Here is a 25,468-nt window from a genome sequence, read left to right as displayed (position 1 = left end):
CCATATCGCCCCCGCTAACGGCTCAGTGAGCGCTGCTCCGCTCCGTTTCCCGAGGCGCGGGGAACGGGATACTTGGTGTCGGGGAGGAATAATGGCTGCGCTACGGGGCGGATCAGGCTGTCATGGGACAGCCACAAAGGCGAAGGACCCGCGGGCGGCCACGCTCCCAGAATGCCCTGCGCGCCGCGAGGGGGCCGGGCGGGCACCGCCACCGCGACGCTTCGGGGCCGTTCCCAGGGAGGCGGTGCCGCCCTTCAGGCTGGCCTCTGGAAACCGGGCTGGCCTCTACAAACGGCGGTTCTAAAACGTGCCACGATCCCTGCAGCGTGCCTTCCGCCCTGCGAGCTTGATGTGAAAGCGCTGCTGTTCCGGGCGAGAGAAACAGCGGTGCCTGAAGCCTCGAGGAGCCGCCCTGCAGGGTCCACCCCCAGGGATCCTGCTTTAACGACTCATGCGTTGAGCACCAACAGCTGCAACAGATTTCATTCCTGTCCCCTAGGAAAAGAAATGGGAAATCCACAACACACTGCTATAGAAATGGCTCATTCCCAGGCACGGGGAAGCGTTTATTCAACCAAACAGCACTAACACTTCAGTGGAAACAGAAACTGTTTCCCCACACGCACCATTCCCGGGAACTGACAGTGCAGATAAGCAACATGATTCAAGGTACCTCACCGATCTGCCCCCTGGACGGGATTTTTTTTCTTTTAAACTTTAAAAAGATATTTTGTAGAAAATACAAGAGAACAAGAACTATGTAGAGTAACAGGCATCACCCCTCATCTTTAGGTATTCCCCTACATGAAAAAATTCCTTCATCATTACAGAACTTGTTCCATTCTTTTTTTCGCATTTTGGAGAACTAACTCTTAAGGGTCTGGGTTTTGTTCTTCTTCACTGGAGGAGGCACCAAACATGACTGACAGCAGGAGCAGTCTGTCCGTTGAAAACTTAGATAAACGTGTTGGTAAGAATGTCTTCCTGCTGCTGGTGGTGTAGGGTTCCAATGCCAACTGCTGGGGCTGGTAAAGGAGGTCTGCTCACAAGACGGAGCTGAAATTTGAGTCAGGAGGAAATGATTAATGAAGCAGAAGCATAGGATCGCATCCCGAGTTCCCTGGATGCCATGGAGATATCTACTGTCAGATACTGGGCAGTCCCAGCTGGAAGTAATGCAGGAAGTTATCCAGCATCTCCCAAAGACCCTGGCTCCAAGAACACTATAGTGCACGATCTGCCAGAGCAAACGGCAGCTTTGGATTCTCCTACTGCTCGCTTCAAACATGTTGTTTCCTACCTGGGATCTTCCATCATCCTGTCTACTTTGACTAAACACCGGATAAAAGAAAGCTCCAGTCCTGCTCATCACCACTAACTGGTGCTATAAAGAGCATAAGTAGCTTAAATTAGAACACACATTTGGTTTAGCCATCAGGATTAAGTTTTTGTGTAAGCACCACAGAATTTTACATTCAAGGAGAACTTCAAGCTTCATTTTAAAGACTAAAACACCATGGGGACATCTTACCTTAACCCCCAGCTGCTTTTCAAACCGTGGTGACACAAAGGACCATGGACCCATGTTCTGTGGTTCTTCCTGACTCCAGATGAAGACTAAAGGAAGGATGAGTACATTACAAATGCACATATTTATCTTTTCAGCAGCTCAAGAAAAGCAGTTTTTTCTTTTGTAGCACCTCTGCCTTTTTTTTTTTTGTCTTGGCACTACCTTTGAAATAAAGGCTTGCCAGATCGAATACTCTTGCAGGTCACAGCTTGCTGAAGTCAAACCAAAAGTATGTCCACCATTACGGTATACTGTGGGTATATTCTGCTTTTCTACTGCCATTTTCAAAAGCTACTTAAAGGACTGGACGGCAAACACCAATGAAAAAAATGCCCCAAATGGTTCACTTTGATTTTTAGTAGTGCTTTATGGAAGCTAACAATAGCAGAGAGACAAGTTCTTTTAGCAAAAGTAGTAAACATTTGTATTATCCCACTCCAGAAACACTAGATGTACGGGGTGGGGAAAACAAAGAGGAAAAAGCCACTACAACTCTTCATCCTGAAAGACAGGCAACAGATTTAGTTCAGTACTTCAAAGAGTTTAGAAACACAAAGGTAAAAACCTGGCTGACCTTTCGCACGGCTGTATTTGCCCAGCTCTTGCTGTAGAGCTTCCAGGGGGAAAGGACACAGTTCTTCAAGTCTCAGAAGAGCTGTGTTGTGCTGTTTTTCTCCTAGTGTCTCTCTTTGCTTCACCAAAGCATAGTAATGCTTACCGGAACAGAGCACCACTTGGGTGACACTAAAGAAAAATAAGAATGTTTCCAAGTTTAGTGTTTTACAGAAACTCTATACAGAACAGTCTCATATTTTGAACAAAAACAAACTTTAAAAGACAACTTTATGAAGCTAAATTGCTACCCTAGACCATCTTTCCTCTTCTTTGCCTTCCCTTCCCTCCCACTGCCCTCCAACAGCTGGCAAACTAACCTTTGGGCACAGTTATGCCAGAGCCCAGAGGTCCTGTTTCTTCAGGAATCCTGGGAAAGTTACCTTACAATGGGATTAATCTCTCTTAGCTTTAACTATCTAAAAATTAAACACCTAGTCAAAGCTCGTCATCTATGCACTCTCCATAGAGAATAAACCAGAAAGGGAGAGAAGTACCTCCAGAGGACAATGCTCTCCTGTGCCAAAGAGGAACTGCCTGCTGGAGATACACAATACCCTCCAGCAATCGGAGAGGTCTTGGCTGCCTACCCTTACTGGGAAAAGGCAAGGAGAAAAACCTCACCCTTTGTGCCTCACCATCCCACTTAAAAAACCCAAGATGCTAAGATACTTCCAGCCTTTTGATTGTGGATGAGGATGCAAACATGAAGGATGCTGTCAGACTCGAGCAGTACTGGGACTAGGACCAGATAAGAACCTTAGGAGGGAAAAAAAAGGAAGGCCAGAATTGCCCATTGTGAACAGGATTCTCTATAATATCTGAAGGGAGGGAGATACACACACACAATTTATTATTATCCTAACTTCATCAGCTCAGGTGTTCCAACACCAGAACACAAATTCTGCATCTCTTCACATAACAGCTGCTCCCAGTGACTGTTCACTAACAGGCATGGTGCAGGATAGCGCCCATCAGAGTAACAACTATGGTAACAGCCCCCCTGTGGGGGCAAGGGCTGAAAGCCTGAACACCTGACTATGATGCAGACAGATATGGTAACTACCAACAAGTAAGTAGAAGAAAAGGAGAGAATCAAGTAAAATTAAGTCGCCCACCATAAAACAACACTTCCCCCCCAAAGTCACCTCTTTCATATCACCTCAAACTTGAGCTGTTAGGTAGGAAAAAGGGACAGGACATCCTTTCTGTGCTTTTCCTCTAAGAAAGTAGAGCTACCTTTTAGGATCTACTGAGGAGTCACCAATGACAGGCTTGAATGTTGTCCTTGGGGCCATTTCTTCAAAACTTGATACAGCAGCCTACATGAGGGCGAGATGGAAGTTACCAAATCTTGCTACCTTTTCTCTCAGGCCAGAGTTGTGGAGAAGGTACTAAGACAGGGTTTTGGTAAGTACAAAAGATACAGTCTTCCCTCCCCCTCCCATTCCCATTCCATTCACACCGATGAAAGGTGACATGATAAGATTCCCAAGAACACCACCAGAACTAGAATCAACCCTACTTCTAGCTCACCTCCACCCAGCTTTAATCCTCAACCTATCCTGCCCCAAACAGGCAAAACCCCATTGATCTGACCCCAAGACAGAGACTGCAGAACACAGAGGAAGAACAAAGAGAAAGGGGAAGAGAACACAGAAGAGAAGGAAAAAAAACAACAAAAAGAAAGTTTTCAGCTTACAGGGAGCCTGAGCAACATTTTGGGAGAAGCAACAATGAGAGGTTTCCTGAAGTTTCGGACCATTTGCCGCCGGAGTAAATGGAAATACTGTGCTGGGGTGGTGGGATGCACAACTGACATGTTGACTTGGTCCCCATCGACTCCCTCTTCTGAGCTGTCACACATCTATGTAAGGGGAACAAAGCAATACCTTGTCAAGAAGGAAGCAGTGAGCCAAATATGCAAGAGAGAATCCAGGCACATCAAGCGCGCTGACTAGTATAAGAATACAAGAGCAAATATCCCAATTCAGACACTGGCTGCAGGGAAGAACAACTTCAGAGAAGAAATGGCTTTAGTATTTAAACTGGTAAGATAAATATATAAACTGGTAAGATTATATCTGAACTGCCTCCTTCTAGCACACTGTAACCAGGGCATGACAGTTTTTCTAACAGTGGTGAGGTCATGATTTCTCCATCAGAGTGGCAGCATCCCCCTAAACATGCTGCAAACCCCTCCTTAATCCATTACCCAAATGAAAAGGCTTTAATTTACTTACTATAGTTACAAGGGCACAACATGTGCCACAGATTGATAACTAGTATTTAATAGTGTCCAGCATTCTGTTTGTATGATATGTACCGAGTGGACAGATCTGTAAGTGGTTTGCTCAAGAGTGTGGCTGCCCGTTTCTGATGCCAACCCCCAAGATGTTTTCTGTAAGAAGTGCTCATTAGAGGTCTGCTATTTGCAACTCAGCAATTCTGTCTTGCTACTGGACTCATTCTGTGGTACAGCGACAGTGCTGAGGAGCAGCAATCAGAAAACATACAGCAGGCAGTACTGAAGCACGTCCCACTAGGGCTGTCTGCAGGGGGCACAGGGCCTCTGCAAGCACTGTGCAAATCTCACGTTAGGAAATTTCATGTTACCACACACCCAACTTGGGCAGGTGACAGAGCTGCAACAGGAACAATGAGCATTTATTACAAGGTTCAATCAGAGTCTTGCACCAGAGCTGTTGTGGCAGCATTTAAACCAAAACTGCTTCCTCACTACTTCTAGACCTACACCTTCTCATCACAGTCCCCTTTCCTCCTCCACTTTCAGCCCAGTGCGTTCCTATCTTATCATCAGGGTATGATCCTGGTATGTCTCCAGCTTCTGATGTCACTAGCAGGTACACCACGAATGGGGCATTTTGTGGAAAAGGCACTGGCTGCCAGTACTGTGATGGGGAATATGTGAATCTGAGAGGTGTGGTGGGGTACCTGTAAGAATCGTTCCATCCGGCAGGACGAGTGCTCAGGGCCTGCGCCATCATAGCCGTGGGGAAGAAGAATTACTATCCCACTCTGCAGAAGCCATTTGGCCTCACCTGAAAACACACAGTGAGGAGGAAAGAAAGAATGATTTCTACAGAACATAAAACCACAAAACACATACTACTTTGCACAAACTACTCAAGAAAAAAGAATAGCTCATTTCCACATCATTTAAATACAAGCCTGAAACATGCAGCTGGCATTTTGCCATGAGATTCACAACACTGAAACAGCACACATGAGATGATCTGAAGTTTCTGAAATTATCATGGAACTTTGGGCTTCCAGAAGACTTAAGCCTCCATGTGGAGCATGTGACATGGTGAAGATTTTAAAACCTTCTCTAAAACATCACCACAGTATGCAAGAATCCTCTTAACGGAATTGTCCTCCTGACTAACAGGCGTTCTCAAAGGTAACTCTCCAGTAAGAAAACCCCTAATCATAATTCATTGCATATTTTCTGCATACCTTGTCATTTGGTCCTCTGCAGGCATGACCCAGGCAGCATCCTGTGAGCCAGTCCTAGCTAACACAGCAGTGCTAGCCACAGGCTAGTTCCCCTGAGCTCTGTCAAACCTCCTGCGCTATTTAAAGGATTAGTCAGATCCAGAAGGTTAATTCACCCCAGCCTCAAATCCATGTTGAGGATGGGTGGGATAAGAGGGCCTCTGAATTTCCATCTATGATTATAGAGGGAGTGCAGAGACCGAACTCAGGCTAGATGCCAAAACTCTGGATGCTTACATACAAGGAATCCCACCCTATAAGTCCATCTTAGCATTTTCTCAGCATGTTCCAGCTCAGAGCAGTCTTTTATCTGAGCACTCAAAAAACATGCTAGAGTCAAACTTAGAGGTTGGTTGTAAGGCATTGTTGTGGGTTTTTTTGTTTGTTTCAAATAATCACTATCTTCCTTCTGTATTGCTTCAGGATTTTTTCAGATGCCTCATGAAGGAAAGGTACAGCCTAAAAAGCCATCAACTATATATACACACAGTAAAATAAATGGGGGGGAGGGGGAGGGGGGAAAGAAAGGCCATTAATATAATCAGCTGTCCTTTTGGAATGACTGTCTTCTGCCAAGGGCGGGGTGTCTTTCATTTTAGATGGATTCTCTTAAGAGAAAAGCTGCACAGAAGTCAGGACCACACAGGCAAGCTCACAAGACTTCTTGAGAAAACAAAATTATTTTCTCAACACGTTGCCCTTTAACTTTGAAGATGAAGGATTTTCTAAGAACGTGCTTAGTACAAATGATTCATTTTTAAATATATTAGCTCCTTGCACACTCACCTCCAGAGATGAAAGTGTCAAATATTATCTGGGCTCCATTAAAGAAGTCTCCAAATTGAGCTTCCCAAATTGGCAGTAACTTAGGGCTCTCAATACTCATCCCATATTCAAAACCAAGCACAGCTTCTTCAGACAAGGGACTGTTACTGACCTAACAAAAGGAAATCGTTGGGAGGGGTGGGTGAGGAAGAAGACAACCCAGGGTTAAGAACCTTTGGAACCAGGCACATCAGGGCTAGGCACACTGAGGACGTGAACTCCTAAAGGCAATTGATGGTCACCTCTTTTTTTTGCTTTTGAATGAAGACACTGAGGGGAAAAGAATAATAGCTGATCTCTCAAGGAAAAGCAAACCCCCTTGTTAAATTTGAAAAGAGGGTAACTGCAAAGAATGGGGGTGCCCTGGCAGTTTTTATGTCTCTGTATCTGGGGTTTGCCAGAATATCCAGGCTACCTATGTATGTTCTCAGCAGATTTAAAACACGCATTCTGTTTCAGCACAACTTGAAGAAGGGTGTCCTGTGGACGACAGAACCTACCTCTAGGAAACCTTTCTGGTCTGGGGACATATGATTCAGAGGAATGTAGGTATCATCTGTCTCTTGGCAAACCAACATCGCGTGCCGTTGGCTAAAGGTTCCTCTGCCAACATCCTGTCCACTTAGTCTGATGTTAAACCCTTGCCAAGCAACAAACAAAACACTGGATTAGCAAGTCATGTAACAAGAAAACATGCAGGACAACAACTCCCCATTTCTAAAATATTACTTCTCTTGTTATGTCTCTTCTTGGATTTCCCCTCATCAGCAACATCAAATCTGAGATGGAATTCTTAACCACAAGCAGCTACAACTCAGAAGCACAGAGATGCTCAGACATTTCTCTTTTCTCCTCTCTGCATCCAAGAATTATTTTGTGGTAAACGCTTCAATTTACTGAAGCAAACTGCAAAAAAATGTGCATTCTGTATCATATTTAAATGGAGATATGAATTCAGGCTAGAGAGCAGGGAAAAGAAATAGTAGCATGAAACACACTCCAGAAGTATTTGGGAGGCCGCCCTGATGTCAGCGGCATTGCTCATGGGCTTAGCTCTACACACAAATGTGTTTGGGGAGTGGGAAGGAGCAACAATTCTTTGAAGACATTTAGTACTCAATCTACAAACATTAGTGACATACAGGATTCATATTTACCTTCTTTTAGTACCATGCAAATTTATACATCATATCAATCTTTAGAATTAGAAACACCTAAGTAGTCCAATGTTATACTTTATTGACATCAAAGCAAAAATATTTTATTGTCTGCTGTCTAGTTGCCTCTTACCTTGGCTCAGCAGAGAGCCAAACGCTAAAGCCTCAGCTGTTGCCCAGTCCAGCTTTTTTCCTTCCTCCATTTTTTGAACTCTTGACTAAAAAAGTAAACAACAAAAGAAAAGTTACTATTTTGCCTTTTTCCATCTGTAGCTCTTTTGGTGGCAATGTTAGAAGCTAGGAAAAATAAAGAGAATGCTATATTCCTGCAGCCAGCTGAGGTTGTTTTGGAATATACAGAGTCTTATTTCAGCACATCCTGAAGAAGGTTGCCCTGTGGACCACAGAATCATGGATGACCCACGTGTTCACTTACCAGTCAACAAACTGTGGACTGACAAATTAGATCTTAGTCTGAAAATACTAAAAATCTTTAGCACAGCAGAGAGCGTGCTCTTGACAGACTTTTGATTTGTCTGGTTAGCAGTGATGAAAGACACCAGGCTAAGTATTTCAGTCTCCAGAATTCTCCCCCATTCTGGCCTGCAGAACTGCAGACAAATGATCACACTCAGCTGTCCTGTTCTTGCCTTGGGCTGGGAAGACAAGAACATCAGTCTTCAGAAATATTCAACTCATGGCCTCTCTCTGACTGCAAACCAGACACCTGTGCATGGTCATCATTCATCAAAGGGCAACGTTCACAAACCCAAACCAATCCAATTATTGCACACAAACTTAGGAGCTATCAAAAACTGACTGGCAAACTTGGCCACATGTGTATGCTCATGTTTATATAAAACATAAACACTCACTACTGGGTTTAGAAACTGTGTACGCTATTACCAAGTTCCTGATCCATTCTCTCACAAAGTACTCATTATAATCATAAAGCATATAAATTATAGTCATTTACCATAATAGTTTCTATTATTTGTAAGAATAATAAACTGTATTTTCTGTAAGCTTTTTTCTTCACTGCAACAAAATATTGTTGAAATAACAAAACTAAGTAGATGGTCAGATTTGGGGGAGAGGACACGTCTTTCTTCAAAACCGGAGGAAAAATGGCATAATCTCAGCCTTGAAAAAGACACCAAGCTGTTTTTCCTAGAGAATACGATGCTATTTTCCAACTGGTAGCCGTGCTGCATTTAGAGTTTTTCCTGTAACAGGTCATACCTTTGAGCAATGGGACTAAAAACATTATGCTCTACTGACCTGTGCATAGGTCTTCAGGAGATGGCTGTGCATCTGGAGTTCTTCAGGCACCTCTACAGACTTGACTCCAATAAACTGCAGAAGGGGTACAGGCATACCTGTGTCCCAAGTGGTGATCTTAGCAGAAGGCTCAACCAAGCCTTTCCAGTGAGCCTGCAGGTTGGTAGGAGGTGGACTATACAAAGTCATGTTGGCAAGGTGATCATTCAGTTTAGAATAGTATGTTGTCTTTATCTCAGATACTTCAGCCTCAGTCATGAGCCCAGCAGTTATTAGGTTTTCTGCGTATGTGTCTGGGATACTCTTACGGGATCTGTCAGGGAGGGAATCAAACCCCATAGATATTAAGCCTGAAAACAGTGTCACTGCAGAACAAGGAAATACCGCCTTACTACTGCCAGGTACCACGGAAAACTAAAATAAATGATGTCCTGCTGCATTATACTAATTTGCATCAGGTTTGCTTTCCTGGCACTTCCAGAAAGATAACAATTCTCTTGGATATGGGCTTTACAGTCCTTTATTTTAAAAAAAAAAAAAAAAAAAAAAAAGTGCCTATAGTTGGGAGTTACAGGTAAAAGCAAGTCAAAAACACCTCCCAGTTAGACTGACTCTGTGTTACCACACGTATTTTCTTCAGACAAACTGACAGTAGGATTTCAGTATTAGCTGAGAACCAAGCCATCCATTCCATAAATGCTTCACCTAAAACACCAGAATTCATTGGCCAGTAAATTTTTATGTGCTTTTTTCTTTGGGGATAAGGATGGAATCTGAATACATTTAAATGCTTATAAAGATGAGTCCCCACTGGAATCAGCAGGGCCAGGCAAAGACAAGACAAATGTCATACTGGCTTCCTGCCCATTCTCCCCCATTATCTACGCTTCCCTCTGGCACACAGAAGACAACTTTGCTTTCTGATTACAAGCGATCATGAATTTGAAACCCAAGGGCTATGTGCAAGATTGTTCTCCAAGAGGCATCAAGCCGCATATTAAAGAACCAACACTACTGGTTACCTTCATTAACATCTCATTATCAGACTCACACCTTAGACAAGGGCTGCTGACAGCGTAGCTACACTTAAAGACTTGTAGGTATGGCAAAGGTTCTTCATTATACAGAGACTTCTATTACTGTAGCAGGCAATACTGAGTTGGTGTAGACACAGGTATATTTTGGGTTCCCCCATCACGTGCTGTTACCCTTACCTGATGATTTTGTACATGCTGGGGTTGGTAAAGAACGGCTCATCAAGTTCATTGTGGCCCCACTGCCTGTAGCACAGCAAGTCTACTATCACGTCCCTGCGGAACAGGCGTTGGTACTCCACAGCCAGTCGTGTGGCATGGACAACTTCTTCAGGATCATCCCCATTCACATGGATAACTGCACATCCAACAATTTTACCTGCCCAGGGATTCCAAACGTAACAACAGTTATCACACCCAATCCCTCCCAGAGAAAGCAGACACACTCTTACTTTGCTGAAAATTACAGACAACTCATGTGAAGTGTATTTAACAAAAACAAATCTATATAAGATGCTCTTTATGATGAGTGCTGGGGTAAGGAGTAGGAGTCTTCCCCGAGAGAAAGTGCAATTAGCCCAACCTGTTGTACTTGTCACAGTTTGAGCACAACTTCTTTACTAGCACTAAATTCCCACAGGACTTCCTATACACAGTTCCTACACCTTCCCAATCTGCATGGAAATCTCTGGGGAATGGGAGAGAACTATTTGACCACTTCTCTTTCAAATAAAAACTGAGGTTTTTTCCTTCTTATTCTAAGCTATCACTACTATGAATTCATACAGGCCAGAAACAATCTTCTGCCTTGTCAGTAGTCATTCTATCCATGGCTCCTCCAGGCAAAAGTCTCTTCATTAAAGAGAACACTGCAAAATTCAAACGTCTCAACACTCTCTCCTGTATGACAATTTGGCTGCAAATCTTCCCAGCAAGATAGTGCTCCTCTTGTACTTCATCTGCCCAAATTCTGGGAAATTAAGATGCTTCAGCCATTCCTGACCCACATCAAGCCTTCCTCCCTAGCAAAATCCCGAAGCTCAAATGGGTAACACCTCCCCTCCTCACTGACCACGTAAGAAGGAAGGAAAACTAAGGATGCAGGACAAAAAAAAGACCCAAGACCAAAAAAACCCACAACATAAAACCAGTTCAGGGAAAAACTAATAATAACACATACTATCTACCTAATCAGATTTAATGAATCTACCTGTTTGGTTTGATGAAACTATAAGACAACACAAACACTTGATGTTAAGTCTTAAAAACATATATCAGCATATTTTTAATTCCAGGAGACATACACAAGGGACTGACTACTATGTCTCTGATCTTGCTCATTATAATACATCTGTTTATCACTAAGAAAGACCAGTCCAAAACAAAAGACTTGGAGTTTAAGCTTAGAAATGGCATAAGCCTCATCTTTCAATTAAAAGCTGAACAAATTCACCTGACAACAAACAAAACAGAAAAATGAGAGAGTATCTGACTTACAAATCTTGCTCAGAAAACAGACTGGAATGATTTTGATTAAATTTAACAAGATACATTTAAAATATATCTATTATACACTCCATCACAATACATTTTTAAAAGCTGTCAATGACATGGCAGAAATTAAATGAGTTATAAAGACTTCACAGTAATCTGGCAAATATTTTATAACATCCTGTAAAAATGTGACAAGATTTTCGCCTGATATTTAGTCTTTGCCATAAAGCAGACAGAGGAAGGCATATTTTTAGCATCTGAATTTTTGCTAGTAGGAGGTAATAATAATATTTTTAATTTCTACTCTATCATGAAAATGGAGATATATTAATCTAACTCCCTAGAGTTGACAGGCACTTGCTATAAGAAGCCCATGCCATATATTCACACCTGAGTTAAAAATCCTTTCTGACACAACAGGCAATTTTCCTTCTGATTCAACTACACATACCAATATCACTACAGTACAGAGAGGATCGTCCTCGCTCTGGAGGAGTGGTATAGCCCAGCTGGTTATTAACAATCAAATGGATGCTCCCACCAACTCTGAAATGTGGTAGACTAGAGAGGGTCAGTGTTTCAGGAACAATCCCTTGCCCAGAGAAAGCAGCATCGCCATGAACCTACATTAGGGAAGAAGATGGAAAAGTCTCATTAGAAAACACTGGAGGAATAGCAAAATCAAAACCGTAACTCAGTAAGAAAGACCTTTCAAATTGAGTAGGTAGGACAGATAATAGTTTCAGCCAGATCCACTTCTTAACCCCTTTCAGACTACTGTTTTCATGATTTGAGAGTTTTTATAGTCTTATCACTAACACAAGGTCATAGCAGCCAACATCTGTACATGACTGCCTGGAACGGACCTATAATCTCTTAAAACTGACCCACCAGTGTAGAGGTGACCGCAAGTACCATGGCTATAGCCAAGCTGCAGCAGTCAGCAGCAAGTCACTGACCACTGAACAAAAGGAAGCCAGTCACCACAGCATGCACTACACTCTTTGCTGAAAGTTAAATGCTGCTGAACTGGGATTTATGCCTACTGCCACCTTACCAAACAGAGACAGGAACAGACATGATAGAAAGAAAAGTGGAAAAGGAACTGAATGGAAACACATGAAAGTAAATAAAAGCCTTCAGAAGGAAATAAAACCGAAGTTCTTAGTTACATTTCAAAACTGCAAATAAATGTTGCAAATAAAAAAATTTGGAAGGGGAGGGGAGACTACCATGGCATTCAACCCAGGTTTCCAAAAAGTCTAGAGATACTAGAATGAGTATCATCTAGCATTTCCATGTTTTGAAACTAGAGATGTGCCAGCAATGTGCACTTGTGGCCAAGAGGGTCAATGGCATCCTGGGGTGTATTAGAAGGGGTGTGGTTAGTAGGTCGAGAGAGGTTCTCCTCCCCCTCTACTCTGCCCTGGTGAGGCCACATCTGGAATATTGTGTCCAGTTCTGGGCCCCTCAGTTCAAGGACAGGGAACTGCTAGAGAGAGTCCAGCGCAGAGCCACGAAGATGATTAAGGGGGTGGAACATCTCCCTTATGAGGAGAGGCTGAGGGAGCTGGGTCTCTTTAGCTTGGAGAAGAGGAGACTGAGGGGTGACCTCATTAATGTTTATAAATATGTAAAGGGCAAGTGTCATGAGGATGGAACCAGGCTCTTCTCAGTGACATCCATTGACAGGACAAGGGGCAACGGGTGCAAGCTGGAACACAGGAGGTTCCGCATAAATATGAGGAAAAACTTCTTTACGGTGAGGGTGACCGAACACTGGAACAGGCTGCCCAGAGAGGTTGTGGAGTCTCCTTCTCTGGAGACATTCAAAACCTGCCTGGACGCGTTCCTGTGTGATATGGTCTAGGTAATCCTGCTCCGGCAGGGGGATTGGACTAGATGATCTTTCAAGGTCCCTTCCAATCCCTAACATTCTGTGATTCTGTGACATTCTGTAGAGATAGCTCTCCATTGATGAACCTGATCACAGCTTCCTCAGAATGCAGATTCGATACTTCACAAATCAAAGTCACTACACAGATCGATGTAGTTTCTTTTTAAACCCTGATGACAGTTCTGTTTTCTAGTTAGGGATAATGGTTTTAAGCCTTAAAAGACTTTTGGAGGTGCAAGTACACCTGGAAGAAAGTAGAGGTGTAATCAACCAGTGAAATGGCAGCACTGGGTTTTATACAGTTCTAATACAGAGACTTTTTTTAAAAGGCATTACAGAAAAACAAAGTTCACTGCTTCAAGAGAGACAACACAGCATCCCCACTGTATCCCTTACCATGCTACACGTATTCCTGAAGTGTTGGGTTTTCACTTTTCCCTTCTGGTTTCTTCTGCCCCCTAAGAAGGCTATGTATCTCGGTGATACGTTTGAGTGAAGACCCTAGAACATCTGAAAGAACTTTATGGCCTTGAGTACATCCCAAAGCATTAAAGCCTACAGACAGCGTGACTATCCAAGTCTCTTCATATGCATCTCAAACCCCAGAGGATTCAATTCCTGTGGGGCAGGGAGGATTTTAGTCATTCTAGCAGAAAGATGGAAACAGTTTTTGCTAGCACATGTTTTTTCTGGGCAGCATTAGCAAAGAACATAAAAGCAAGGTCATCATCAAGTTTAATTTATCAGTGACCCTGACAGTGGAACAGCAAATGTGAAACTTATTTCAGGGAGACCTTATTCTCAGATTTCAGTTTAAATCATGAACACCAGTAGTTGCCTGATGTCCAGGAGTGGAGTTAAGGTATGTGAGAAGGTGAAAAAATAAGCCACTTTTCAGCAGAGGTGGATCATTAAACATTGCAGAAGTGTCCACAGTAGTTAACCAAGAAGAGTTTTCTAGTCTTCATATATTCTGAGCACATTGAAGTTCCAAAAGGTCTTCAGACCTTGGACAACTAGGCTCACCACTGGCACCTCAGCTGATCTTTACTCTTTTTACCCTCAAGCTCTGGCACTCAGGCTAGTGGAAGAATAGAACAAATGCTGGAGTAAACCTCAGTTCAGAGTTTCTCCACTTACATTTCTGGAGAGAAAGCCCTATGAAAACAGAAAGCCCAAAGAAACTTCCAAACCAAGATTCTGAAAGAGGAGGTGTCTGCTTTCATCTCTCTTCTCAATTAGCTGAATGAAAGCAGTTAACAGGCACAGCTGTAAAAATATGTCTCTTTTTAAAATCTAACTCTTGGACCTCTTAAAGACACAATCTCGAGTACTGATGTTCACATCACATGAAACATTTTCTTTCTTTTGGGAAAACTTTGAGTCAGTTTACTAACACTGAGGTGGCTAGTTAAATGTTGTTGTTCAGAGTTAAATGTTGCTGTTCTCTGCTATGCAATTCCCCCTACCACTTAGTCCTTCAAAAACCAAAGAATTAAATTTTCTTGCACAGGGAGGGTCCATTTATCCTGAAGAATCTTTGTTTAAAGAGTCATAGTAGTTTCATTACTACACAGTGAAGATCTAATACTATGAGACAACAGACTCTAAGAAGCAATAATATCTTATCAAACTAACTGACATAACTGCACTGAAAGATGAGGAGAAGATGTATCAGGCAACAAACTTTTCTTCCTGCACTTGCATGTTCCAAAGCCTTTTTTTTTAAAATAAAAAAATGAGAACATTAAGAACCCCAACTTGCCTCCAGTTTTCTCAATATTTCATATTCTCCTTTCTGCTTTTTCTCACTATCCACACTGTTCCAGAAGGAAGCAAAACATCTATAACTGAAATTTTCACTTCTGCCTGTAACTTCCTCCATCTTTATTACACTTCACAGGAGAACAGTTCTGCCCCAACTCATTTTTACTCCCAGCTTTAATGTTTAAGAGATTGCCTCACTTGTACTTCCAAGTTGAATACAATGCAAGAAAAGAAAATTTATCAAGGAACTATACAGGACTGCTTCCACAGCTATGAAAGACAGTTCAAGGAGTAAAAACCAATTCCAGCAGACTTCCTTCAACAGTACCATGAGAAAATGACAAAATTCTAAATCCTCTTGTATATTTCGCAACCTTGTTAATAGCTCTTCTCCAAACTGATTTAATTTAAGGCTAACATTAGTGGTTTAAATGCAAAAGTGGTCTGTGAGGAAAGGTACACAAGGCTCTCAGTGCAGAGTATTATTAAAATAAAGGAAGGTATCAGAATCAGTTCTTCAGAAATCTTAGAAATGGAATTGTTTAAATGCCAGTATCATCACATGTGTCACTTGGAAATCTTCCTTTCCCTCCTCTTTCTCCATAAAGAGGATCCCACTTCTCGGTATTCTAATTCTACATTAATCCAGTTTTGTTTCATATTTCTACATACACCACTTCTGTTCACATGCTAGTCCAGAAAGTCTTACAAAGATCAGTTACAAATTGTGAGCAAAATACCTGCAGGCAAATAACTTTGTCTCCAGGCTGTGCAGAGCTCTCTGGGGAGTAGTCTCCATCGAGCAGAGTCTGTTGCCTTCCTCGTGTCTTGCCCACGGCCACTGGATTGATTGCTTCTAAGTGTGAGGGGTTAGGCAGCAAGGTGACATGCACAGGCCTGTGTGAACCGAAGTCAAGATCTACAGAAGATGTCAGGTGGGAGAGAACATCCCCAATGGCTGCTGAATTCTCTGGAAACTCACTCAAACCACGCATCTTACGGAACATGAGCTGCATGGAAACAAATTTGGTTAAATCCCCTTCACGATTCATTAACACGCTGAAAGAGAAACACACACAGAACTCTATGCTCTCCTACTCTGAAATTGCAAGGATGCTTCTGATAACAGCACATAATGATCTTTAAGGTCCCTTTCAACTGAAACCATTCTATGATTTGAGTTCTCTTTAACAGTCTCCTGCAAAGATCTAGCTGAGGTGCTGACAGAAGGGGAATACATTCTCACACAGGTAACTTTTTTATTGCTTCAGCATTCACAACACAACAAACTTCTGGGGTTTTATTTCATTGCAAAGAAATTAGGCACAGAGCAACGGTCAATGAGATTGCATTTCTCTTACCTCAGGTGGAAGCTGAAGTAAACCCGTGAGAAGATTAAGCCTTCCGCGATGAGGCATTCCAAGAATGATATCCGTCACGCCACTGTACGCACACATCTTGAACAGCTCATGGAAGAAACCCATCATACTCTCTGCTCCTTCACCACCATATCGCTTCACTGTGGCAAACTTCGTGGCTAAGAAGTGATCAAACTCCTATTAAAAAGAGAAGAACTTCAGTATTAGGCTATTTAAAGCAGCAGTCTTCTGTTCAGAAAATGGAAATATAATTTATGTTTGTACCTTTAAGGCATACAAACCTAAGCATACCCGTTGAAAGTCTCAGCTCATTCTCCACCCACACAGTCTAAGACCAGAAGCTATGATGACTACAAGAAATCACCTCTTATCTCCTCTTAAGCAGAAAAATGTTGGATTGAGGACCAAACTGTCTCTAACATGGAAGGAGATGCAGGAAGAAATATAATACCAGAGCAATTTACAAATTCCTTGATAGTTTACCTATTCTAGGTGGAAATTAAGGAATGGTACACTTTTACAGTACGAACCTTAACTGTCCTGAGATGCACAGTGCTAGAAGCACAACGTTTCATTTTGATTACTATTAGACACAGTCCTTAGAACACAGGTAGAAGCATGCTTGAGAGAAGGAAAATAAACAAATCTATATTTACTCAATTTTCTTCTCACTCCTCCCACTTCACTCCATTCATCTACTCCTAGACAGCTCTAACAAGTGACAAAGTTTTGGAAGCACTGGAAGTGTCTGTAGTGTTTTGCAACTGAAAACTGAAAAAAACTGAAGTCTGTATCTGAGAAGGGAAGACTGAGCCACAGCCAAAGATCCAAGCCAACTGCTTAAGGCAGTTAAGCAACATTTAGTTCTAAGGAATAATGTATACAGAACTAATCACACACAGAAGCAGACTTTCCTGTCAGGGTTAAATTCTACACTCTAATCACAGTTCTGATCATACTGAAATCAAAATGGGATACATCAAGGTCCCTATTTCAACCTCCTGCGTCACTGTCAAATTCCTTTCACTGCCAAAGAGGCAAGAAAAATACGAAATGTGCCATATACTTTTGTTTAGTCATTGGTAAATATTACATTTAACACTCCTTTCACTTGGAAAACTGGAGACAGGGACAACTTCACAGATCCTCCTCTTCTACCTTTCCATCCTTCTGGATAACACAGGGAGAAAAGGGCAGGGGGAAAGAAAATTTTTCACAGTACAGAAGTACTGGAATACATTTTCTCTATACATTTTGCAAATACATAAATCTTTCACTTTCTTAAGGAATGCATTGAACAAAGGTTCCTTTGCTGAAAAGCAGCAAATTTACCAGTGCTATATGGTTAACACCTCGGTCCAACTGTTCTGTTCTCCCAAAACCTTGAGAAACATCATACTTTAAAGCTAATAAAACAGATCAGCATGAGGATGAAAGGAAAACACAAAACAGCTGCACCAGAGTACAAAATTTCAGAGAGCTCTGCCCAACCTTGCATTCCCATCAGTAACATTTAATACAAGCTGTCAGATCATTAGCCTAAGAGAATCTCACTTTTGAAGACTGATTACTCATGGATTTGTAGGGTCGTTACTTGTGCCTCCAGTTGTTAAAGAATATATGTTACAAGAACACATATTACACACAATATTATGTTCTAATTACTTCTAAAAGCCTTTTGAGTTTGGAACTGTCTGGAAATACTTTCCTAGAAATAATTTCCAAAGTAATCAATGTAAACCAAAAGGTATCGCTATTTACTTAGCAGCCAATATCAAAACAAATTCAGCAACAACCTCCAGTGAGATTCCTGCATTTGTGTACTGCACTTTTTCAGGCAAAACCTTGTACTTCTTCCTCTTCCACACTGTCAAAGCCTTTCAGGATCACGATTGTTCTTTTTCTGAACGAATAATTCCCAGAGCAGTGAAAGGTTCATGACAGACTCCATGACTCTATTACAATCCAATAGTAGTAAACAAGGTACCTGGGACTCCAACATCAGTTTGCACAAGTGCTTTTTCTCTTCAGGTGTAAATGCTTCTTGTTTTAGCTCTTCAAACCTTTTAGTAAACCATTCTCTCTCCTCCAAAGTTGGAAGCTGGCTTGTTTCTATGGAAATATGCCCACAGTATATATGGTCAAGGTAAGCCAACACATCCTCCAGGGAAGCCTCTTCTTTTCCCATGTTTAGAAGCCCTGGTGGGAAATAAACGTTATTAGCCACTTTGGGGGATGAGGGGGAAGCAGTGTTGTCTTGCAATTACATTAACATTTTGAGCATACAAATTAATGTCGTCTTCCTTTCCTCCATTTAAAAACAAAACTCAAGAGATTATTTTGTAAGCACGCTTTAGTGTTACTAATATGAGGGTCTCATGCTTATTTGTAAGGTGCTCAAAATGTCTTTCTGAAAGAGTTCACCATGAATGAAACAAAGTCACTGTTTTTGTGACTCAGTATAGCACTCGGTATCTTGTGGCTCCGAGATGAGCTCCGATCCCAGCTGCATCACGAGTAAATAAGCATCTGTTTTGCGGATGGAGAAAAGAAAGCACAGAGTGACACCCTCCTTTGTTTAAGAGATCCAAGAAAAGATAAGTCTTGACTTCCGCTCTGGTGCTCTGGCAGCTTCCCTACAGTGTTAAATATTATGCTAAATCATAGAATGTTACAGGAACACAAGAAACTAATGTATAACCTCAGTAGCTGTAAGACCAAGTATAAGTTTTCATGGTTTCCACAGATGCTAGAAGGTAGCCACTCATTACACAATGATTTCTGCAACGAACATATAAGTAGGCTGAAGTTAACAATTTTCTGTCCAACAGTTCATTACTGATTGAACTGCCACTCAATATTTGGCTCTTCCACAGCTGTCACAGCCTCTTAATAAATCACCCGTGAAGACAATTTTCTGCGATAAGGCTGTAGACCTACCCGTTGTAATGAGAGGTCCTTGAAGAACTTCTGCCAGCTCTTGGATTTCAGGTACCATGTTCATAACAGCTTGGCCAGCAAACAGTGGGTTTATTTTGGCTGCTTTGTGGCCATGTTCAGCGTATGCAGTTATTAAACGAACAAGAGCATGGTCAACTGAAAACAAAAAGAAAGCAGAACAGTATCGCACACGGGCTCACATTTAATCCATTTACAGCACCAACACAGAAGCGTTCTGTCCATTGATAATCATCGAGGTTCTGGCTGGAAAGATAATTTTTCTAAGCAGTTGTTTTCACCATATCACCCCACAATAGCTCCCATCATCAACCTCCTAAATCTTCTCACACATCAAATTTTCAAGCAAGTACACTCTAGATTTCTCCCATGGCTCCCCTCACAGTCAGGCTCCTGTAAGCATATGCAGAGCTACTTCATTTTGCTTCAAATCTGTTTACAAAAACAGGTATGTCCAACTCAAGAATGGCACGGTACCAATGTGCAAAGTCTTGTTCCTCAGCCAACTCAAATCATACCATTTGTGCTTCCCTGTGCCTTGCTGGAATGACAGGAGGATAGGGTCTTAACAATAATTCAGGTCTTAGGACTTCAAAAAAAAGTCTGTGTCTGCAGGAGCCACTAGCTAACACTGCTGAGCCAGACTTAATAAAAATTCAAATATGTGAACATGTTTTTCAACAGACACCAGCAACACACTGTTGCAGGCATTTTCCATCGAGGTCAAAAAATGATCAATATAAGCAAAACTTGGCCAGCTGAAAGGTCATGCACACAACCTCGCTGTCATTGAGCACATGCCACAGACCAGGTGGATAAACTGTAAACCAATAAAGTACACTGCAAGCAGAATCTGCTACAAACTAATGATATGAACCAGTTTATAATGCAATTCTAATGTGGGGTTTTTTTCACCCTGATAAAGACGCAGCGCTGACAGTATTCATGCCTGAAGACTTTCATTTTCCAAAACAATGCAATTTCTGAAACGATTTCACTAAGTTATTTCTCTGACATTCGTATGTCCGTGGCCAGCACTGTGCCCCGGCTATTATGTTCATGCAGTCGGCCCGTCCAAAACAGGTTCTTTTCTTTAACGGGTTCTACAACAGAAGAACATAACCCTAACATCTCCCACAACACTCTCAACAAGAAAGCCATTTAAAAGCAATTTTTAAAATGTAACAGAAAAATACATTAACCCTTTCCTCGCCTACCAAGGAGGGTACTTAGTGATGGGACTTGGTGCCCAGGAGCTAACAAACCAGTTTCACACCTGCTTCTGCACAAGGGGCTTAATTCCTACCAGAGCCTCCTCAGCTGTTAATGCAGGGACCATACTCCTATCCCAGAGAGTTTTCTGCTTGAAATTATTTTTATGCATTGTAAAACTGAGCTAAAAGCATCACAGTTATTGCTATAGGAGATAGTTATCTGTACTTAGCTAGTTCAAGCACCATAATATAAAAAAAAAACCCAGGTGTAAAAGCACAGGTGCTTTTGCGAGCAGTAAAGCTCCACAAGAGCACATGGTTGAAGTAACTTCAGTGGTCGATGCACTCACAGTCACTCAGCCCGTGGAGCTGGGGAAGGTACCAGCAGCCTTCCCGGGGAACCAGAGCGAAGGAGTTTGCGGCGCTCAGCCCCCGCTGAGCGGGGAGGGCAAGCTCGGCCTCGGGGCAAGGGAAAACCCGCCGGGGGCCCCGAGGAGATGCGGCGGCTCCGGACGACGTTCATTAAGGCAACAACAACAGCACATAAAGCGCCTCAGACCGACGCTTCGACGCCCTCGGACTGCGGGCCCCTCAGCGCTCCCTGAGGCGAACGCGGGGCCGCCGAGCAGAGCCCGTCCCAGCCTCCCCGCGGTCCCGCCGCCCCCTCCTCAGCCCCGCGGAGCCCCGGTGGGAAGAAGGGAATGTCCGACCTGCTCTGCCGCTCGCCCCGGCGCTACGCGGCTCCGCCGCTCGCCCGCTCGCCGCTTCCCGCGGCTTGTAGCCGTAGACGCCGCGCTCGGTGCGGTACCAGCGCCGCAGGCCGCCCCGCCACAGACCGCAGCGCGCAGCGTTCGCCGCCGCCATGGCCGCCGAGTGCCGCCCGCCGGCCGCGCCGCCGCCACCGCCCCCGCGCGGGGTGGGGCCGCCGCGTCCTGCTCCCGCAGGGCTGAGGCGGCCTCGGCGGCCGCGGGCGGGCTGACGCCTGGGGGGGTCTGTGAGGGGCTCGGCCGTGTGTATTATGGCCTGTAGATCTGAGCGGCCAGGCTATGCCGCGGAAATTTCCAGCCGCTTCAGATATATCTTCCAGCACGCTGGTATTTCTATTAAAAGGCTGCTGAAATTGCTTACTAAAGTCTCTCCTGAAACGAATCAAAGCTTAATCATATGTTCACGGTATGCTGGGTTGTGGTTAGACTGGGAAAAGACAGAGTTAACCTCATCACCTCTAGAAAACCTACCCAAAAAAGGCATGTGTTACACAAAGTTTTTAACAAAATCTAAAAGCTTCATCTAAAGTTTTCAGGTGCCTGCTAACTATTTCCAAACACATGAAGGACAAGAAACTCATCAGGAGTCATCAGCATGGCTTCACCGTGCTTGAGCAACTTGGTGAACTTCTAGGATGAAGTGACTGGCCCGGTAGATGAGGAGAGAGCAGTGGATATTGTCTGCTTGGACTTGTAAGGCCTTTGACACCGTCTCCCACAAGATGCTCATAGACAAGCTGGTGATGTGTGGGCTGCATGAGCAGTCAGTGAGGTGGGTGAAAACTGGCTGAATGGCCGGGTCCAGGGTGTGGTGTTCAGCGGTGCAAAGCCTAGTTAGAGGTTGGTAACTAGCAGTGTACCTCAGCAGTCTGTAGTGGGTCCAGTCCTGTTTAACCTCTTCATTAATGATCTGGATGATGGGGCAAAGGGTACCCTCGGCAAGTTTGCAGATGAAACAAAACTGGGAGGAGTCCTGATACACCAGAGGGTCATGCTGCCACCCAGAGGGACCTCAACAGGCTGGAGAAATGAGCTGATGGGAACCTCATGGAGTTCAACAAGGAGAGGTGCAAATTCTTGCACCTAGCGAGGAACAACCCCAGGCACCAGGACATGCTGGGGGCCACCAGCTTAGCAGAAAAGGACCTGGGGGTTCTGGTGGACATCAAGTTGAACATGAGCCAGCAATGTGCCCTTCCTGCAAAGAAGACTAATGGTATCCTGGGCTGCATTAGATAAAGCATTACCAGCAGGTTGAGGGAGGTGATCCTTCCTGTCTACTCATCAGCGGTGAGGCCACACCTGGAGTACTGTGTCCAGTTCTGGGCTCCTCAGCACAAGAGACACATGGTCATACTGGAGAGCATGCAAGGAAGAGCCACGAACAGGGGCCTGGAGCATCTGTCCTATGAGGAAAGGCTGAGGGAGCTGGGACTGTTCAGCCTGGAGAAGAGAAGGCTCAGGGGGGATCTTATCAATGTATATAAATACTGAAGGGAGGATGCAAAGAGGATGGACCCAGGCTCTTTTCAGTGATGCCCAGTGACAGGAGCAGAGGCAATGGGCACAAACTGAAACACAGGAGGTTCCTTCTGAACATCCTTCAGGAAACACTTTTTTCACTGTGAGGGTGACTGAGCACTGGCACAGGTTACCCAGGGAGGTTGTGGATTCTCCATGCTTGAAGATATTCAAAAGCCATAAGGAGCCCTGGTTGAGCAGGGAGGGGTTGGACCAGATGACCTCCAGAGGTCCATGCCAACCTCAACCATCCTGTGAGTCTGTAAACTTTGTGTGAATGCAGGCCTGGGAGGCAGGAGGGGTACTGGCAAGTTACCTTTTCACAGGCTTGGTTGTGCCCATGAATCTGCTTTGTAGATTGCCTTCACAACGGGGAAATCAAAGAGTGTTTTTTCCTTCAAATCAAACTGTGGTTATGTCCTTTTGGAACAGGTGGAACTGGATTTTGCAACTGCATCAGTTATGACACCACAGTTGGCCAGGGATTTTATGATATTCACAGTTCTTGGAGAGGGGCCACTTGAGGCTGTGGGGCTGGATTTATGCAGATTTATAAAAGCCAATTTGGGCAAAAAATAAGTGGATGACCTTTAAAGACGCAAAGAAAGCAAAAGGATACAGCTATAGGAGGACAGCTGACATGTGGCCAACAGAGTAAAGCATAGTAGAAATGTGCCTTTGAATATTGACTTTTTTCAATGTATATTAGAACAAAAGAACCTTGAAAATAATGTTGCAACATTACATGATTTTGTGGAGTTGACAGTAAAGAGGCAGAAAAGGTTGATATAGTTAAATATTTCCATTCTGTGCTTGGAGAAAAAAACAAATGTTGCAGGCAGATCGCATGATGATGAAATACTTTTCCACAGTTCTTAAGCAAATATCAGTCAAATAGCAGATATCGATGTGGTTTTGCTTTAAAGCAGATAGAGAGCTAGTTGAATATTTCCCAATTAACACTGGTAGGAGGAATAGGTTTGAACTTTTAAAATCTTCCAAAGTTAAAAAAGGACTAAATGAGATGGTTCAGGCACACAAGGTGAATCTCAGAGAAGTAATGGAATATTTGTATATACAGGTTCACTTACCAGTTTAATCTAAGCATGGGTTTACGGAATATATATCTTAGCAAGTCAACTTGTTGGTTTTTTTCTGTGATTTAAAATTCAGTTAATAAAGATTTAAAGTACTTTGCAGACTTTTGACAGCATAATTGTCTTGCGTAGGACACGATTACACATGGCAAAAGCCTTGCTGTAACTCTGTCTAGGTCAATAAAAGGTCTTGTTGACATTGGTTCATGTCTAAATGTGAGAAAGCGGTACCTGTGCCAGCAGAAACACCCCTGCTAAGGGCATAGGCTCTGGCTCTGCAAGGGGACTCTCCTGGCCTGACTCTTCAGGCACAGAGGGCCTGTCCTAGAGAAGACTCCTGTGTGAGGCTGATTCAGTACTGCTTGATGTTTTGGCTAAGAAAACTAGAAATGCTTCAAAATCAAGGTTGTATGAATAGTGTGGGGTTGACTACCTAGCAGATCTGAACTTGCAATATTTTACATAAAAAATCATCACCAGCTGAAAGCATTTCTAAAGGGATTACAGTCCTTGCCACTTTAGTAGTTATATCAACCCAAAAAAGCTTCCCGCAAGTAAGTCCTGTCAGCTGGAGGTGTGTGGTTGTCGTGGTTTAACCCCAGCCAGCAACTAAGCCCCACACAGCCGCTCACTCACTCCCCCCCGGTGGGATGGGGTAGACAATCGGAAGAGTAAAAGTGAGAAAACTCACGGGTTGAGATAAAGACAGTTTAACAGGTAAAGCAAAACCTGTGCACATAAGCAAAGCAAAACAAGGAATTCCTGCACTGCTTCCCATCGGCAGGCAGGTGTTCAGCCATCTCCAGGAAAGCAGGGCTCCATCCCGCGTAACAGTTACTTGGGAAGACAAACGCCATCACTCCAAACGTCCCCCCCTTCCTTCTTCCCCATCTTTATATGCTGAGCATGACGTCATATGGTATGGGATATCCCTTTGGTCAGTTGGGGTCAGCTGTCCCAGCTGTGTCCCCTCCCAACTTCTTGTCCACCCCCAGCCTACTTGCAGGTGGAGTGGTGTGAAGAGCAGAAAAGACCTTGACGCTGCGTAAGCACTGCTCAGCAATAAGGAAAACATCCCTGTGTTATCAACACTGTTTTCAGCACAAATCCAAAACAGCCCAATACCAGCTACTATGAAGAAAAATAACTCTATCCCAGCCAAAACCAGCACCAAAACCTGTGGTGAAGAGAGGTTATCTCGGATCAGAGTGTCAAGGTGGACTGGACATAAGCAAATGTGATTTATTTTAACAGGATGAGACACAATCTTCTACACCTTGAAAAAGTATATGCACAAAAATGTAGCTCCTTTCCAGGAAACAGCAACTATAAATAATCTAAAAATGTAAAAATCGTGGGATTAAAACAGATGGGTC

At 43.4% G+C, this 25,468-nt stretch overlaps 1 protein-coding gene across 2 annotated transcripts; it reads right to left on the bottom strand.

The window, feature by feature from the left end:
• Positions 1–527: 527 nt before the first annotated feature.
• DHTKD1 (dehydrogenase E1 and transketolase domain containing 1) lies at positions 528–21,577 on the bottom strand. 2 transcript variants are annotated; one of them, XM_068400619.1, is made up of 17 exons: positions 21,418–21,577; positions 19,476–19,631; positions 18,523–18,734; positions 16,518–16,712; positions 15,897–16,166; positions 11,944–12,115; positions 10,179–10,377; positions 8,965–9,277; positions 7,817–7,901; positions 7,027–7,166; positions 6,488–6,638; positions 5,138–5,244; positions 3,885–4,049; positions 3,422–3,504; positions 2,145–2,314; positions 1,532–1,617; positions 528–1,056 (listed from the first exon to the last, which is right to left on the bottom strand). In XM_068400619.1, exons 1-17 carry the CDS (start codon positions 21,569–21,571, stop codon positions 955–957), a joined length of 2,760 nt encoding a protein of 919 aa, XP_068256720.1. In that variant the 5' UTR covers positions 21,572–21,577; the 3' UTR covers positions 528–954. The 2 variants fall into 2 exon arrangements, with proteins under 2 accessions (XP_068256720.1, XP_068256721.1); XM_068400620.1 differs by lacking the exon at positions 19,476–19,631.
• Between the last annotated feature and the right edge of the window lie 3,891 nt (positions 21,578–25,468).

This window comes from Nyctibius grandis, chromosome 5, assembly GCF_013368605.1.
Source record: "Nyctibius grandis isolate bNycGra1 chromosome 5, bNycGra1.pri, whole genome shotgun sequence".
Lineage (NCBI taxonomy): Eukaryota > Metazoa > Chordata > Aves > Nyctibiiformes > Nyctibiidae > Nyctibius > Nyctibius grandis.
This window is presented reverse-complemented; position numbering and strand designations above follow the sequence as displayed.